Source organism: Pelobates fuscus, chromosome 9, assembly GCF_036172605.1.
Source record: "Pelobates fuscus isolate aPelFus1 chromosome 9, aPelFus1.pri, whole genome shotgun sequence".
In the NCBI taxonomy this organism is placed as follows: domain Eukaryota; kingdom Metazoa; phylum Chordata; class Amphibia; order Anura; family Pelobatidae; genus Pelobates; species Pelobates fuscus.
The window spans coordinates 159,815,458-159,835,008 of record NC_086325.1 but is presented as its reverse complement, the minus strand read 5'-3'; the positions used below and the strand labels follow the sequence as shown (position 1 = coordinate 159,835,008).

The 19,551-nt window shown below is 42.3% G+C and overlaps 1 protein-coding gene across 1 annotated transcript in view; it reads right to left on the bottom strand.

Annotated features, from left to right (window-relative positions):
- QSOX2 (quiescin sulfhydryl oxidase 2) overlaps positions 1–19,551 on the bottom strand; it is a 50,278-nt gene that overhangs the window by 17,654 nt on the left and 13,073 nt on the right. The window contains exons 3-8 of the mRNA XM_063432879.1: positions 13,797–13,845; positions 12,672–12,780; positions 10,127–10,217; positions 5,825–5,970; positions 3,905–4,045; positions 2,959–3,088 (exon numbers count right to left, since the gene is read on the bottom strand). Coding sequence (XP_063288949.1) covers positions 2,959–3,088; positions 3,905–4,045; positions 5,825–5,970; positions 10,127–10,217; positions 12,672–12,780; positions 13,797–13,845 — 666 coding nt within the window. The remainder of the gene's footprint in view (positions 1–2,958; positions 3,089–3,904; positions 4,046–5,824; positions 5,971–10,126; positions 10,218–12,671; positions 12,781–13,796; positions 13,846–19,551) is intronic.

Genomic DNA, 19,551 nt, shown 5'->3' with positions numbered 1-19,551 from the left:
CATCACCTCCACACTTGCTGCCATTGTAGCTGCAGATACAGGTGTAAGATATCTGGCACTCCAGACTGAGAGTTAATCGATTTCTTAACATTCTATTCAGGGTTGCTCCTACCACTAGTAGCACTTGATATTATTATATGAACTAAGTCCATAAGAAGACAGTTTATAATATATTATTTTACTGTCTCCCTTTATGCTCTATTTAGTCTGCGACTGTTTTTAGACCTAGAGGAGTGTTTATCTCCCTTACAATCTAGGTACTAATAATAATAAACATACAGGTTTTTGTCTCTCCAACTTATTGAATACCAGGCACATAATTGGTCTAATTGCCCTAAGTTACCCCTACATTTGTATTATATTAGCTAGACTCCACTTAAGATCTAGACCCAATATGGGTAGCACCGCTTTTCACCTTTTTCACTGTTAATATGTTTTTTTCTATGACTTTTCTATTAAAGATTTTTTATTTTTATTGATATTGTATACACCATGGAATTTGAGCTGTATACCCTTCTGTATGGGCACACCCCCTGTTAATATTTGTTGGAAGCTGGACTTTTGCTCTCCCTTCCAGCAATTCTGACAGTTGGGGATTTTTTTCTCTACTATATCTGTACTAAAGTCAATCCGTAATATCAGCTCCTCAGTTTATATTGAGACTCCAATATCTGTAGTATCGTACAATTAGGGATGTGGCGTTTACGATTACCTCCATTTGCAGTCATTTTCACGATACACATATTACTAAATCCTGATTGCCATTTAGCAAATAAAAACGGATCGTGTTTATTTTGTTGTTGTCGCCCAACAACCCAAATTCTCGCCATGCTGCCAAGTCAGTCAGATCAACTCAGAGAGGACATTCCGACTTAACGGCTAAGAGCAGTTAAAATAAATTGCATTAGAACGTCCGCATCCATCAGAAAGCCAGAGGAGGGTTTTGTTTTTTAGAGATAATATGACAGACAGATTAGCACGGCACTTTCTTCCAAGAAATGAGGCCAGCCACAGATTTTGGCAATTCAAGCAGCCTTTCTTTGCATTTAAGAAGCTCTTTAACACCCCCACCACGTTAATAACCATTTGTTTTTGTCTCGTGTACCTAAATCCTTGTGCTAGGGAGAGACTAGAATGTAAGCTTTTATCATAGCTCGGAATCTCTACTGCTTTGTATAGGCTGTGTTTACAGGGGAGGAAAAAAAATTAAATAAAAATCCGTTATATTTAATAAGGAAAGCACCGATTGTTTTCAAGGAGTAAGAGACTTGGACCTCTATTTAATATTTTTGGTAATGCATTTAAAATGATTAACTTTTGGGCAAATTTTTTTAAATGATTTTTTCTCTCTCTCTCTAGATTTGGGAAGGAGAGAATTCGAATTAACAGAAAAAAAAAAAAAGGAAAAAAATACTAAAGAACAATACAAACGGATTTTCTTTTCCACTTTTGATTTTTTTTTTTTTTTTTTATTTATTTATTTTAGTTGTGCAGGGAAAGTTACAAACAGCACACACTGCCATAACAGCTAGGGCATGCGAATCTTCAGACATAGATTTACATAGGTTAGGCATTAGAAATCATAGCACATTTTTGTAAATTGTTGTCGCTTAACATAAAATTGCATCCATTTTTGGCATTTCTGAGGGCTAGGGAAACATACAGTATTATCGGCTATGCATAAAAGAAAAGCCACTTATAGGTTACTTATAGGTTCATTAACGTTTTGCAATGCCCCCAGAGTGGATGGAGTCTGCGCCTTTTTCCAAGAAACATTAAACTAAAGGCAAACATCAGAGTATAAAGGGCATGCTAAACTGAGTGTGCATACAAATTAAGGTGTCACGCTTAGAGAAGTGGGCAACATGCAAACACTTTTAACTGTCGCTGATGAGTGCTAGGTATCACCCCCTCGCCCCCCAATTACTTGTTCAGTCCAGGGTTACAGACTAAATTTGTGTGGCAATGAGACTTGCTTTCAAAGAGTTCTCTCGTATATCGCCATAGTCTCTGCTTGCTTTGGACTCAGTGTGTTCCCGCCGCAGGTCAGCTGCCCGTGTGTGGCGTATCTCTGTCAGGGTCGCTCGGTGGGCACCGTGCGGCAGATCTTGAGTAGTATAACTCCCGGCAGGGTACCTCCTGGATCGCTGTGTCGGGGTGATGACCAGTTGCAGTTCAGGGTCCTGCGGTTTGTTCTGTGTGGCCGGTGTTTGCCTGTGTAGCTTCCTTCCCCGCTGCCTGTCGCGGTCTTATCCCCTTCCCTGTCTCAGCTTCGACGCCTGTGTGGTTTGTTTAAAGACGGGGGTGCCTGTGGGTGGGTGGCTGCAGTAGTGGACTGTGCTGCAGATGCCTTCAACCCCTCCTGGTTGTTGCCACTCCAAGTAGGCAGGTAGTTGCTGGTTTCAGTGCCCACACACGCGGCCGCCGCCATCTTAGTTTCGATGTTTCCATTGCGGGTCGGGGGCGCCCTTGCTGCGGCACCTTGGGTGCTGTGTGGTGGTCGGGGCTCAAGGGTGAGGACCGGGATCACCCCCCCGGTCCATAGGGGGGGGGGACGGAGCCGGTTCCTCATGGGTCTGGCTCTTGGCGGAGCATCGGTAGGCGGGATAGCTGGGCAGCGGCCGTCTGCCCCGCTCACCGCTGGAGTAGGCCTCGGTGTGCCAGTGAGGATTCTTCCTCCAGGGGACTAAAACCCTTCGGGTCAGCCTCGCCCTGGTTCTGGTGCTCTCCACCCGGTAAGGGCCGCCGTCACTGAGCGGTTTTTATATTTTAAATCTTAATTTTGCAGCTTAATTAGTCTGCATTTGCTGGAGCTGGTCTTGCGAGCGACCATCCAGCTCGGCGGTCCAGCCCCGCCCCCCCCCCCCTTTTGATTTTTAAAAGTACTTTTTTTTTCATAGTGCTGTAGAATTAATGGGCAAAGAGAGAAGTAAATGTAACCGGATAAAATGGATATACCTTGTAAAGGATGGTTATAAAATCCTTAAAGGCCTTCAATTCATCGCCCTCCAACATCTGGTGTGTCGCGACTTCCACACGCAGCAAATAATGTAATCCTGACTCCAAGTCCGCCATGTACATCTTGGACCTAAAAGTCATAAATTGCAGAGTAATTAGCATTTCTATAGGTCTACAACTTAATATCAGTCATTAGCAGAGCTTACTAATCAGAAGATATAGCAGGGTACCACGTCTTGTCATTTGCCACCAACCATCACTGGCGACATGATATGAACCGCGTCTTCCTAGACAATATCCAATAAATTACACGTGCAAAAAAGATCTATAGAGGATTGCTGTGAGAAAATACTTGTTCCTATCGTCATGCGTCAAGAGCGCATCAGGGATGTGACTTCATCAGACAGGAAAAGAAGGTGGAGGTCTCAAACAGATGACTAATTTTTCACGCACCATCTTTCGATAAGTGACGCTCACACCTGATCAAGAAGCATTCAAGGGAAACTATAGACTAGGCTTGTGCCACCCCCACCCCCCCCAGAACAGAAAGAGTTAAAAACCATTTTATCAGTTACCTGAATCCACGCCTTCACTCCTCCTCTCCTGAGCACATTAGTACAACCCCGTAGGTGGTTTTCGAGGATGCTGGATGTCCTCATGCATAGCGTTAGGACGTTCAGAGTCAGTTAGGCGACCAAAAGTCACTTAATGACCCAGACGTCAATGGATGCCTGGTAGACAGCCATTAGAGGTGGAGTTGACCCTGCAATGTAATTATTGCAGTTTATCAATAACTGCAATCACCGTTGCAGAGTTAAACGGACAGGTGCACTGCACCCAGACCACTTCAATGAGCTGAAGTTGTCCGAGTGCCTGTAGTGTCCCTTTAAATCTCCCTGTGTGAATCATGAGGTTAACTAGAATTAAAGACTGGATTTTTACTTACTTCTCAAACTCCTTCCACGTTTCTGTCATTTTATCCGGTTTCGTTGGTTTTGTGGTCAGTTCCGGTCTGGATAACGTTTTTTTCCTCACTCCTGGCAGGGACTTCAAGTGAGACGAGAACAGAGAGCGCAGAGGTTCTAAGCTGCAAGGCAGAAAACCACCTGGTTAGTTCATATAAACCTCTCCTTAGCTGCGCTTTGTAACGCTCCTTGTCCTAATGCAGCAAATGAAAACCAATCCATACGTTAAAATCATTTTAAATCTGTTCAACAAAAAGGACATTGCGGGCATGACGTGTCCCACATTTTCAATGTATTGTACAAATAAGCAGAAACAAGAAGAAAAACTGAAATATATTCCTTTTTAAAGGGGAACTGCCACTTTTCTGGATATTACACTATTGAATTAGGCACTGAAAAAAAAAAAAAAAATCAACTAATACATTTGTTAACCTTTTACATTTTTATTAAAGATTTAGCAAAATTACCCCACAATGCAGCCCAGTCCAGGCAAGGCCGGGGCAAACATTGCAAGTTACGATGAGAAATATAAACAATATTCCTCCTTCTCTCTGTGAGCTTTCTATACGCGGACTGCCAGGTGGGAAGGACAGAGCGTGTGACAATGGTTGGCAGGGAGCTAAGATGGAGGTGTCCAGGTGCATGATAAAGGGGCGTGGAAACCTACATTTACCGTAATTCTATTTTTCACATGACAGAAATGCATGTTTGTAAAATAGAGAGATAAGTAAACATAAGATTAAGAATCCCAAGAAGTAACAGTTACCCTTTAAAATCTCCCCAGACAGACAGCAGCGAGCCTTGCCCAGAACAGAGAGACGCTCTGCCAAGCAGGAGCTGTTCATTCCAGTCTCTGGTGTCTGATCTTATCCTACATAACACTGTTCAACAGGTATTGATGGCAAGGCTTCAAATTGACACATACAGGGTTACTCAATAAAATGAGAATTGCCAGGAATTCAAAGTAACCAAACAGAAAACCGAACAGACTTGGACAAGGTTTCCATTTGCGCTATTTCGACTTAAATCGTGAAATTCACTTTGAATTTAAAGCAATTCTCACTGCAGTGAGTAACTTTGTTGGGATACAATGCCAAGATGACAGTAGGCCTGCTGACAGTCACATTGTACGAGGTTAGGACAAGCTGCATAGGAGATGCTCAAAGTTCTGCAGGACAGCAATAACATAGGGACTAAGCATTAGGGGCACTGGCGGTAGGGTCGCTCATTAAGCAGCTATGTACCAGTTTCCTGTGTCTGACATTTCACCGATAACCTAGCAACAGACCGTTAACAATGAGCAGAATTTAACAAAACCACCATTCAGACTGCTGGAAAGTTTTCTAAAACATTGACTAAGTGCTTCTATCATCTTTTCACCCTGTACCCCTACATTGGACTACTATCAGTCTGTTTTTGTAGGTTTTGTACAGCGCCGCACAATACGTTGGTGCTTAATAAATAGAATAACAAACAACAAATGGAGGTTTTGCACATCCCTTGTTTTCTCCTCTAATCCTGATGGTGGGTGTGAGAAGAATCAGACACCTCTCAAACTGATTAATGATCGGGTCACCAAGGCCTGGTCCCGGGGCTTTCAGGACATACAAATATACTCAACCTTTGCTTTGCATTAGAAATTTTTCAATTAATTTTAAGAAAAACCACTGACAACAAGCTCCATTTTTGAACGGTTTCTATTTAACCCTTAGGCCATCATTGCAGAGAATGCTGGATGAATGTGAAAAGGAGGTTAGTGGATACAGTTACAATGTCGCCTGTCTTTAACCCGTACGAAGCCAGACATCCCAAAGCAATGCACTGAGCACACAGCTGGCACTCACAGAGGGAAAATAACGAACCCCATGTCCAGTATCTCTTACAAACACTTAGGTACTTACTTGTTAATTAATCCATGTGTACCATTTGGGTAGATCAGGTAACATGAAGGCACGGAGACAATACCAAGCTTCTGCAGAGCCTCCTTATCCGTATCCAGTGCTCTCTTTACCACCAGCCCTTCATATTGAACAAAGTCTAATATTACCTGTCAGTCAAGGAGAGGAGGGGTAAGTCATGCAATGCATAGGGGACAGAACAGGTAAGTACAATGAATGTTCTCCCTGGCAGGAGTATATAAAATGAGTTACAGAGTAAATAGAGTGAAGGGTTTTCCTGCTACCAGCCTGTCTTAATAACGATATGGGAAAGAAATAAAAATAGTTTAAAATACCCCACGCACTATAACCACTGAAGCCCACCATTGTAGAACTATTTGACAACTTACCAGAATTTCTCAGGCGCCCTTGTTATGTCCTTTTTCTCCTTTACAAGAAGATGAATGTCTTCATTATTCCAAGCAGGTCTGATAGAGGGTCGCAGTAATGTCACTCTAAGCTGATAAGTGCGACCCTACAGCCCTGCTTAGCTCAGTGGATCCAATCAGATTCTCCCACAAGGGAAATCCGGATGCATGGTTGCAGCCTCTGTCATCTGGTGGAACCCATTCAGCACATTTCTCTGGGTCTGTGGCAGAGCGCTCCTGGCATCATCACCGCTACAGCAGGCTGTAGTGGTTATGGTGCGTGAAGTGTTCATTTAAATAAGAGATACTGCTTTTCTCTAAGATGCAGGAATTAAGTCTATTGCATAGGTGCTGAAAAAGACATCAGAAAAAACACCCTCACCAATTTGGGAGATATAACCCCCAAAAATACATTTGTATTTTTTTTCCCAATGTTTTCGTCAGGGGTAAATGAAACCTTAGCTTGCAAAAGCTGCAGATTTAGTGTCTGCAGCTACTGCAAGCCCTCTCCTTCCTTCTCAGTCCACACTGATTACTACTGAAATCAGTATTTTATAAAAATGTAAAAAAGGGAACACACTTTAAACTTCAACAAGCTCAAGCATTTTAGGTGTTTGGAGTGTCATTTTGAGAGGCACTTCACGCGTTATTCATCAAACTCCAAATTAAACTCTGAATGGTAAAATAAGGCGAATATAAAAGATTTTGGAAAACATTTGCACTTCCAGTGCTATGATGGCCTATAATCAATCCTGGTCTATATGAGTGTGAATTTAGCAAATTCAGAGATTATTAGAGACCAGGGGTATCAGGGATATCCAGCTTTCTGAGTCTACGTAGATGCCTGTCCCGGTTGTTTTATTGTTTTTGTTTGTAATGCAAAGACAAATATACAGGCATATAATATACAGGCATATAATATACAGGCATATAATATACAGGCATATAATATACAGGCATATAATATACAGGTCACCATGACACATCAAATCTCAATGAAAACACTTTGTATAACATCTCAAAATAAATGCACAATTTGGGGAAGATACTCAGCAGTTAAGACTTAAATGAGGCCTATGCTTGTTTTGTTACATTATTATTATTTATAAAGCGCCAACAGATTCCGCAGCGCTGTATAATGGGTGGATTAACAGACACGTAATTGTAATCAGACGAGTTGGACGCACAGAATCAGAGGGGGCTGAGGTCCCTGTTTAATGGGCTTGCATGCTAGAGAGAGTGGGGTATAGTGACACAAAAGGTAGGGGTAGGATTGAGAAATGGGTTGCTAGAAAGGTATTTACTGAGGGCTTTTTGTAAGGGATCGACCGATTATCGGTCTGGCTGATATTATCGGCCGATATTCTGTATTTTCAGCAATATCGGTATCGGCCAATAAAGATACCGATATTGCAGACCAGTGCTGCCATCAGGGTTCAGGGGGCCCGCGGCAGTCCTGGGGGGCCCAGCACACTCTTACTTGCCTTCCCAGCAGCACCCTTCAGCTCCCCTGTCTAACTCTCGCGAGTCCTGCGGCCATTACCATGGCAACGCTCCACGCGGCACGCAGGCCGCGAGAGTTAGAAAGGGGAGCTGAAGGGAAGGTAAGAAAGAGTGTGCTGGGCCCCCTCTGCACAGTCCATGCCACTGGACAACCAGGGAATGCCATATCCCCCTTCCTGGCCAGGTAAGAAGGAGGGAGGACTGAAACACAATTTTACAAATATTAAATAAATATTTAAAAAAATAAATTCAAACATCCCTACACAAACACACTACACAAAAACACACACTGCATTCACTATACACACACACACACACACTACACAAACACTCTGCATTCACTATACACACATTACACAAACACACACAAACACACACAAACACACACAAACACAAACACACAGCATTCATTATATATAGGGATAGACCGATATTGATTTTTTTAGAGCAGATACCGATAATCTGTGAACTTTCAGGCAGATAGCCGATAACTTACAGATATTCTCTACATTTACCATTTTGAAAAAATTTACTATTTCTAAAGGTAAATGCACAAAATATACATGCCACATGTTGTGGATGCAGTGTGTTTAGACAGGGGAGCTGTGTGTGTGTGTAGTGGATGCAGTGTGTTTAGACAGGGGAGCTGTGTGTGTGTGTAGTGGATGCAGTGTGTTTAGACAGGGGAGCTGTGTGTGTGTGTAGTGGATGCAGCGTGTTTAGACAGGGGAGCTGTATACATACAATGTAAGGTGGAGTATTTTTCTTGTTTGTTTTAAAGTTGGAATGGTTCCTGGACCAATTTGTTCTAGGAATAAAATATAAACAGACAGATAATAGTGCAATATAGCCAATATAAATAGGAAAGTGCAATAAATGGATGAAAAGGCACTGAAACTAAGAGCCATAAAAATCGGCTCAGATTTCCAACTTTGTGGGATATAGAGGTACCCACTCCCTTCTTTGTGCTGATTGATGATCTCAAGCAGAATAGAAGTATTCAAAGATCAGTTGAGATGTAAAGGGGAGCTGTATGTATTTGTGTAATGTGTGTATATATAATGAATGCAGTGTGTGTATATACCGTATATAATGAATGCAGTGTGTGTGTATATATATATATATATAATGAATGCAGTGTGTGTATAGTGAATACAGTGTATTTGTGTAGCGTGTGTATATATAAGGAATGCAGTGTGTGTGTGTAGTGTGTATATAATGAATGCAGAGTGTGTAGTGTAGTGTGTGTATAGTGAATACAGTGTATTTGTGTAGCGTGTGTATATATAATGAATGCAGTGTGTAGTGTGTGTATATATAATGAATGTAGTGTAGTGTGTATAGTGAATACAGTGTATTTGTGTAGCGTGTGTATATATAATGAATGCAGAGTGTGTATGTGTAGTGTGTATAGTGAATACAGTGTATTTGTGTAGCGTGTGTGTATAATGCTGTGTGTGTGTGTGTGTGTGTGTTTCTGTAAGTATGTAATTTGTGTAAAATGGGGGAGGGGTTTAAAAAAAAAATAATAAAAAAATATATATTACAAACCTCCCTTGCTTGTTACCTGGCCAGGGAAGGCTTTTATCTCCCTGCTCAGCTCCCTCGCGCGCTGCTTTGTGATGCCGGGAGCCGGTCTGACGTCATATGCCAGTTCCCGGCTTCATTAAGCGGCGCGGAGGGAGCTGAGCAGGAAGAGCTCAGGTGAGTATGCTCCCTCGCTGCCCGCCGCGGGGGCTTAAAAGTGGCCAGTGGGCCAGCTCTTAAGCCCCCCAGGACACGAGGCAAGCAAGGGATCTGCCTGGGCGTTTGGGGTGCCTTTTTTTGCCGCCCCCTGCAAAGTGCCGCCCAAGGCAGATGCCTTGTTTGCCTCGTGTAAGATATGTCCCTGGGTATCAGTAAGTTATCGGCTATCGGCCTGAAAGTTCACAGATTATCGATATCCGACTCTGCTCTAAAAAATAAATATTGGTTGATCCCTTATTTTTATTATTAATTTTTTTGGTGGATGACAGTTGCGAAGAGAGCAATCAGGGTGGCGGGGAGGGAAAACTGTTAACAGTTTAATTGCCAAGCTTTCCTGAAGGAGTTTTCAATAATTCTTTTTGAGGGAATGGAGACTGGATGAAAGTCTAACAGAGAAGGGAAGGGAGTTCCACAGGAATGGTGCAGCCCTAGAGAAGTCCTAAAGGCGAGCATCAGAGGTGGGAGTTCTATTTTTAAATAACCATCTTCCTTTAAAATACATTTATTTTTTTTCAGCCAACATAGCACTCGAGAGAACAGGGCCGGATCATAAATGTATAGTTAAATCCTGTTTTTAGGTCTATGAAACATTTCATTTAAATTGATTAAATTACAAATGTCTGTGTGAGCAAAGGGTGACACAACATACCTCTCGCCCAATGTACGAATCAGGACTTTCATAAATAACAGCCGTGTAATGGGTTTCCTTCACAGCAATAAGAGATTCCACTTGGCTTGCTCTGGTACACAAAAATAAAATTATAACGTAAAATTAAAGAAAAGAAAAACTAGCCGATTAATTTAGGGCAGAGAGACAAGGAAAGATACATAATGAAAAAAACACCCTTTCTTTTAGGTGTGCCAAAGAGGAACAAGGCAGACTGTGGGATACGTTCTAGAAATTAAATGCTTTGACGCATATGCAAATATGACAAATAATTCCTGGCAATCTGGCGGTAATATAGACTAGGATTGTTTTGTGCTATGAAATATCATCATGTTTAAGTGACAAAGGAAATTGTAGGCCCAAGCGAGTGGGAAAATACTTCCAGCTATGCTAGTTTGGATTAACAATTAGGTAATTTCTTTGGCAATTCCTGGTTTAGTGAATAGGACCCTAAATGGTTTAAAATGTCATCAGATGTGGTCAGTAACTTTTGTGACTTAAAAGAAACCATGGTGCATTTTACTGCAGTGGTGGTTCTGGTGCATGGATGCTGTAAAATATTCCAGTTTCCTAGAAACACCAATGTTAACATTTTGCCATAAACATGCAGCTAGTGTCTGTCAAGCAGATGTGCCACGTGTCCTCAGATGATGATTAATGAACCAGCCTGCAAAGCAGAGAGTCTCAGCACTGGATTACAGGCAAGGTTTAATATAGAAAAATGACCACAGAGTGAGATAAATCTGACCCTGGAGTCAAAGAGAGGACTAGATGGGCAACAAATTCGGGCATAACCCAGAGCAATAATTAGTAGAGAAAAAAATCCCCAACTGTCAGAATTGCTGGAAGGGAGAGCAAAAGTCCAGCTTCCAACAAATATTACCAGGGGGTGTGCCCATACAGAAGGGTATACAGCTCAAATTCCATGGTATATACAATATCAATAAAAAATAGAAAAGTCATAGAAAAAAAACAATATTAACAGTGAAAAAGGTGAAAAGCGGTGCTACCCATACTGGGTCTAGATCTTAAGTGGAGTCTAGCTAATATAATACAAATGTAGGGGGGGACTTAGGGCAATTAGACCAATTATGTGCCTGGTATTCAATAAGTTGGAGAGACAGAGAGTGTGGGTTACCAAAAACCTGTATGTTTATTATTATTAGTACCTAGATTGTAAGGGAGATAAACACTCCTCTAGGTCTAAAAACAGTCGCAGACTAAATAGAGCATAAAGGGAGACAGTAAAATAATATATTATAAACTGTCTTCTTATGGGCTTAGTTCATATAATAATATCAAGTGCTACTAGTGGTAGGAGCAACCCTGAATAGATAAATATGTTATATATATCATCCTATATGGGAAACAACTAGACTACCCACAGAAGCACAGCCCCTAGAGAAACCCATAGTGCAATTAAAAAGCTAACTAAGAGCCTAAATCTGGCGTCTTATTCAACTAAAAGCCTAAACCTAGCGTCTTGCTCGACGCGCGTTTCGGCGCCTTTGTCAAGAGCGGTAGACTAGCCGTTTCACATTTAGGATGATTACGATCACTAGGGCATACCGATAGCTGTACCTGGATAAGCGTATTTCGATTATGAGACAGGAGAATTAGGGATCTCTTGAACAAGCCAATTCGCTTTATACCAACCTTATAAGACTATTTCACAAGCTCTCCTTTGTTGCTACTACGTATCTTTGTCTGCATAATCCATTATTTGGATACTGTCTAGCTATTGCTTATAAGTAGTGGATGATTTAGGTGTTTTTTCATCACCTCCACACTTGCTGCCATTGTAGCTGCAGATACCGGTGTAAGATATCTGGCACTCCAGACTGAGAGTTAATCGATTTCTTAACATTCTATTCAGGGTTGCTCCTACCACTAGTAGCACTTGATATTATTATATGAACTAAGTCCATAAGAAGACAGTTTATAATATATTATTTTACTGTCTCCCTTTATGCTCTATTTAGTCTGCGACTGTTTTTAGACCTAGAGGAGTGTTTATCTCCCTTACAATCTAGGTACTAATAATAATAAACATACAGGTTTTTGGTAACCCACACTCTCTGTCTCTCCAACTTATTGAATACCAGGCACATAATTGGTCTAATTGCCCTAAGTTCCCCCTACATTTGTATTATATTAGCTAGACTCCACTTAAGATCTAGACCCAGTATGGGTAGCACCGCTTTTCACCTTTTTCACTGTTAATATTGTTTTTTCTATGACTTTTCTATTAGAGATTTTTTTTTTATTGCTATTGTATACACCATGAAATTTGAGCTGTATACCCTTCTGTATGGGCACACCCCCTGGTAATATTTGTTGGAAGCTGGACTTTTGCTCTCCCTTCCAGCAATTCTGACAGTTGGGGATTTTTTTTTCTCTACTAATTACAGGCAAGGTTTATTGCTTTATTTTACATTTTGCATACTAACTTTAAAAAAGAACTTGTTTTCAAAGTTACTGTGTTCCTTAAACAGTGCTTGATGTAGACCACAGGAAACAGACTTACTCAATGGGCTGCAAAGAAGGGCAGGCCGGGGGTTTACTCTCCGCAGGGGAATTCTGGAGAAAGTCGATTATGACCTGCCGGACAGTTCGGACATCGTGATCAGCTCCACCTGAAACCACAGAAAAACTAATTACTTATTGTTTGTATTCGGTTAATAATGTTGCCCATGCTTATCGGACATTATTCCTCATACGTCATACTTTGCCAGGTAACCTTTGGTCGCTGTACAGAATTCCTGGCTTACAGACCGATCACAGGGTCCAGACACTTTAATCTCTTCACTCCCAATAGTCGCCACTGGCCACTCATTTAAAGGGAAACGCAGCGCAGAAGGGGTTAAAAACCCTTTCGGTCACTTGCCACAGTCCAGCGCTGCCTCCACTCCTCTCAACGTCAGCCGGGAGACACCTAATGCACATGCACAGCAATGGATTTCCCTTATATAAAGCACTATTTAATGCTGTCCTATGGGGATTCAGGTGACGCTGGATGTCCCCATGCAGAGCGCAAGGACGTACAGCATCATTTAGGCAGCCAAAAGTAACGCCCCGGACGTCCCTCTAGGGTTAGTGGAGTTAACCCTGAAAAGGTATTAATTTCGGTTTATAACAAATCTTTAATAATTAGCTTTGCAGTGTTAAGGGTGCACCCAGACCACTTTGCCTTTAGTGTCCCTTTAATGTCTGCAAGTGTGCTGACAATATCAGCTACCCTCTCATTCCCAAAAGTAAAGGTGAGAAAAGTAGGCCCTCCGGAGATTGATAAATATTGCTATAGCAGTTTTAAATCTCTATTTTAGAAATATTATATAACTGTATTTATTATATGTGGGCATTATGCTCAGATGCATATATTCATTTTACATCCTGTTGACATTTTTAGTAAGCTGTACTACTAGTAATACCTTCAGGGTCCTATAAGCTAATTTATAACGTAATTTAGTCACATACTGTATGTGAGAAAATCAAATGCATTTTGCTTTTATACTATTATTATCAATGAATACGCATACAGTTGCTCTGATAAGCAATCTATACACATTCAAACCCTCAAGTGCTTGGTAGTGTAGTGGGTTAAGATGGGAGCCAAACAGCAGGGGGGCATTTAAACAAACATCAAACTTACTTTTATAATTTTCTCCTTGGGTAAATTCTTTGGTGAAAGCTTTAAAAAACTAGAAAGAAAAGAAACAATTATAAAAGAAATGATTCCGTTTAAGAATGAAACATTTTCAAACTGTTCTCCCTGGTTTCTAAAGTCTACGAAAGTTAGTTCAAGCCGGCTAAAACACGCCAGACACAAAACATGAAGCATGAAAGTAGAACTCCCTTACCAACAGTCATACCAAAAAAAAAAAAAAAAGATCATGAATGGATTCAGGCAATATAAACAAGTTTGGCAGCTCGGTTATACGTTAATTTCTGGGGCATGTGCATGATCCAATAATCGACTACACAGGAGACTGCACATTTTTCAAACCAAATAAGCAAGTTATATTTTTTGAGCCCATGCGAAATTGTTAAAGATAAACAGGCATAAGATTCAAAACATTGCAACTCCGATCATCCAGTTTCTGTGGGTCAGTGAGGGCCCCTGCAAGCATACAGTGCCATGGAGGGAAAGATATGTGATCATACTGCATAATGAAAGAGGAGGTCTGGCACATCATGGGACATTAGCTAGTGCTGCAGCATTTTTACACATCCCTGTGCTACACTTAAATAAGGGAAAGAGGATCAATCACTAGCAGGTAAATCACAGCTTCTGTATAAGTAATTACGTTACCCATCAAAACTGTCAAACTGGCCCAAAAAACATCCAAAGAGTGGACCTCCAAAGAGTGGAGAGAGTGGTTCACCAAGGAGCAGGACAGATTAGATAGATGGGGACACTACAATCACTTCCTGGCTCTATACAAAGGGGGATCAGCCTACTCTAACGGAAATAATTGGCATTTTGAGACTGGATACAATTTTTTTTTTTTTTTAAACTCTTTTTAACGGTAACATGACAAGTGTTTGCAGGTGACTTAATTTATGTAGTAACATCCAAAAAATACGAGGTGTCTCCTATGGCAGAGTACTCTAGTACCAAGTGTCAAGACTACTAGATCACAAACCATGTATACTGGGCCTTAGAATGAGAACGTATGAGAGAATGGTCAAAATAACAAGCCAAGGTCGGGGAAACAGAATGAGACAATACGAAATACTAGCAAAAGGTCAGGATACCAGAACTAGGGAAAGTCAAACATGCCAGACTAAAAAAAAACCCAGAAAATATTACCAAGAACGCGCTCTCTGACAACCAGTGGAAACCGCGACAGGGCACTGAGAAAAGACATTAACAGGGTTTAAATATGCCTCTCAGTGCTGTGATTGGTCACTACATGGCCTTTGACCCAAAAAGTGTGTGTACATCGACATTGGCGCCATCTTTAATGTGGGCAGTGTGCCCTTTATCAGTAAGGATGGGACCGCAGCGGCCGGCAACCATTAGAACGCCGCACCAGCCGGCACCAGTCTTCTGGGAGACTCGGGCAGCACTCTGCCGCGATCCAGGTAAGTTAAACTTTCCCTTTTCGGTGCGACCGCCCTGCTCATGTGCGGCTACGCCGATCATGGACTTACTTTTGTCTGAAGATTCGGCGCGACCGCACTGATCAGGCGCGGTTGCGTTGATACAAACCCCCTGCGCTGTGACACTAAGTACCAAAACCACCACCATCTTAATGTAGTTTGTGCAAAGACCCAGTCCCTGCAGTTAATTGGGCGTGAATCTAAAGGTAAAACGGAACACTCAAAGATTATAAATAAATATACAGCTCTTTACTTCTCTTCTAGTGCTGCATAAAAGAGCATTATAATGAGTGTAATTTCTACAGGAGCCATGCATACGCTAGTCTGCAATTAGGTAATCCCAGCTCAGAGGTTATAATGATCACTTACAGAAAAACCAGTCCCTGGATAGATCTGCCACCATGTAAACAGCAGAGATGGACGGTGAACAAGCAAAAAAAAAAAAAAAAAAATTCTGCAAGAGTGATCTCTCGAAAAAATAAAAAATAAAATCTGTGCGATTTCAAGAAAGGAAAAAAAAATAAAAAAAATAAAGAAGCAACAAGCAAAACAATCCACTGACAGGGAAAAGAACAACGGGGAGATTAGGAAAGAAATCACTATAATTATGTCTAATCCTTTTTCCTTTCCAGAGAACACTAAGGTCGTCAGGTGTACCACGTCTGATTGGCCGCACTTTGTATTTAATTCTAGACTCATTCCAGGGGCAGGTTTCAGACTCGGGGACTTTGCAAGATTTCCCCCGGTGACACTGCACATTCCAATAGATTACACCAAATAAGCATTTAAATAAACTGTAAGCTCCGTTGGGCAGGGTGTAAATCTAAGATTAGTCTATGTGTTAAAAAAAAAAAAAAAATGAGCTTGCAATCAAGACAAGTCAACATCTGGAAAGCATTGTGAACTGGAAAGGTAAAAGAAAGCAATCCTCCTATCCAGATGTGTAGATTTAATTCTGTGCCAGCAGTCTTTAAGGTAGTAACTCACACTCTGTATGTCCTGGTTTCCATATATTGCTGTAAGAGGCCTCTAGTCTGGACGGAATCATTCTGACAGCTCTGCTGGTTTGTAATCTAATGAGAATTGTTTGAGCACAAGTGGTCAGATCTGCTGGTAGAAAACAAAAATCCCATCCAAAGTTTGATCTCCATCACAACGTCTTATCTTGGTGAAAGTCCTCCTGTAATGCAATTACTTCATAATGGGTATCTTCAAAGCCAATGCGGGTTGTGTGACCGTTTAAAAATTCTTTATTTTTACCCAGCTTACGAGCATGAGTGGGTCGGTAGAATCAAGAACAATAGAGACATGTAATCCAGTAAAAATATCATAGCTTACGTGTTACAGTACATTCCGTCACGAGTGGATAGTGCTTAAGAGGAGGGGGGTTTATTTTTGAGTAGCTTGGTCTGTGTCGAGTGGTTATAGTTGGCGTCTGGTCAAGGGAGGTCTGTCGTGTGCAGTCTTTGGGTTTTTTTGAGCCCGTAGGCAAAAACAGAAACAGCTGATGAGAGATTAGTGATAGTTTGGGCCCCATTGTGAGACAGTTTTAAAATTGCATCTGGCTCAACGGTCTTACTAACTGTTCTCCATGAAATGGACACTATAACCACTAGGCGTCTTGCTTAAGTCATAAGCAAGCCCCCCCAACCCCCAAATAGCTCATATATGCTGTTCATTGACACATCTGTCCTGCTGAACGCAATGGGAGATCATGGATTAGTGGAAGGAAAACACAAACAAGTCCTGTTTCCATTATAAGATGCAGATTGAAATTCAAAGGTCAATTTCCTTTTTTTTTTTTATTCTTTATTTTATTTGTGCATATGACGACAAGTGTGCAGAGCCACAACAGCGTCCACATGCGTTTTCAGGCATTTTCAGGCATTTTCAAAAGTGTGGCAGTTTGGTCGGCACATTTTTATATGATCACAAAGAAAAACAGGCTAATAAACAATGCATATATTAACTAACATGCTAGGGTAATTAAAGGGACACTATAGTCACCTGAACAACTTTAGCTTAATGAAGCCGTTTTGGTGTATAGAACATGCCCCTGCAGCCTCACTGCTCAATCCTCTGCCATTTAGGAGTTTAATCCCTTTGTTTATGAACCCTAGTCACACCTCCCTGCATGTGACTTGCACAGCCTTCCATAAACACTTCCTGTAAAGAGAGCCCTATTTAGGCTTTCTTTATTGCAAATTCTGTTTAAGATTTTCTTATCCCCTGCTATGTTAATAGCTCGCTAGACCCTGCAAGAGCCTCCTGTATGTGATTAAAGTTCAATTTAGAGATTGAGATACAATTATTTAAGGTAAATTACATCTGTTTGAAAGTGAAACCATTTTTTTTTCATGCAGGCTCTGTCAATCATAGCCAGGGGAGGTGTGGCTAGGGCTGCATAAACAGAAACAAAGTGATTTAACTCCTAAATGACAGTGAATTGAGCAGTGAAATTGCAGGGGAATGATCTATACACTAAAACGGCTTTATTTAGCTAAAGTAATTTAGGTGACTATAGTGTTCCTTTAAGCATATCAAGACGTGGTTCACAGGTTAAGACAATTAGTGTCAGCGGGTGGCTTGGTTTCAAGTTTATGTTATAGGAGTGTATGCTGACAGCAGGTGTGTCTTATAAGAGTTAACTGTATAATATGCTAAACAACGATTAACTGTGAGTGTTTAAGCCACTGGGTACTTAGTGTCAGGCTATGTGTGAGTATATTGTGTTTCTGCAGAGGTGATTGTTAGGCTTGGAGTCAGCCGGCTATGTGCAGTGCGTAACATGCTAGATTGGTGCAACAGGTATAATCACATGGTGAAGAGAAAATAAGAGTGAAATAAAAAAAGAAATGACAACGAGAGTACAGCATCCACTGAGATTGGGTGCAGTCCCGGGTTGGTGTGACATCCAGGGTCTGGAAGTTTAAAGTGAAAACTAGCCAGTCTGGCAACATGACCCTCGGGTAGTACTTCTCTCAGGGGGTACACCGAGGGAGAGTGGTGGGTGAGTCATTGGAGTCAGTTTGTTCGTCCCCTGGGAGCAGGTGAGGGTATGCTCTATGTTGGGGATTGTCTCTGCCTGGGATTGTTTAGCTGATGCCTGCGGATGGCAGGCTGTTTCCTCCTGGGAACAAAAGTCCGCCCTGCTGCGGGGGAGGGTCGCTCCGGTCCCGGGCGCCCGTGTGGTCTCGGTCTGCGGCAGCAGGCTCGCCACCTTGTCTAGGCGTCTCCTCTCTCCTGGGCCTCCGCTGTGCTCGGAATCTGCCTTGCTGTCAGGGTGGTGCATAGGGGTTGCACCTACCTGAGAGACTTGCGGGGAGGCTGTTGCGAGGTCGTGGGGCAGGTGGTTGGTGTTGTCTTGCAGTTTTGCGGAGAGGCATCGGGAGAGTCCGACGGCGGGCCCGTCTGCAAGATGGACGAGACTTCGTGTGGGTGCTGGGCCGGTAAGTTGCTGCCGCGGCCTCCTTCTCCTTTGTGACAAATAGAGCAGGGTAGGTGGTTCTACGCTCCATACGCTGCCAGAATGTCAGGCATATTTGATCAAATCGAGCCTCAAACTGCTCTCTCCAGGATTGGGCTGTGGGGCATGCTTGATAGTGCAGGGGTTGTTGCTCGGCGCCCATCTTGGGCCTGAACTGTGTCCAGCCTCGTGTGGCAAGTATATGCGATTCCCCAGTGGGGACCGGGGTAACCCCCACCGGTCCAGACGGAGGGGATGCGGGACTCCAGGAGCGTTGTTGCTTTTGGCGGACGCCAGGGCGGGAGATCGGCCGCCTCTCCCTGCCACTAGGCTGCTGTCCTTGTTAGGCCGCATCGGCGGAGTGTGGTTTTCCTCGGTGGAAATCCTCAAAAAGAGTGTCCTTGAGTCCCCACACGATTCAGCCTTGAGTAATCAGTGAGCTTGACCGCTATAGTCAAGATTTTTTGCCGATATTAGGTAGGTTTGAGCCCGTTTGTGTCGGAGCTCGCTGAGCACACGTCTTGCCAGCTCGGCTGTCAGGCCCCGCCCCAATTTCCTTTTTATTTTAACAACTGATTGTTTCCTATAATCCATAACAACTTCATTTTACAGAAGTTGTTATGGTACAAAGAACCTGTACCTGCAGACTGTTACAGAAACGTTTCATTCTGGTTATAAAAAAAAAATAAAAAAAAATAACTTTTTCCCTATGTAGGGCCTCCTTCCTGGGCTTTCACAGAGCCATCTGGAATGCTCTCTCCCTGGCTGGCTGGATCAGATCTGTGCAACGCATGCATCTGATGTCAGCACACACAGCATGCTAACCTCAGACGCC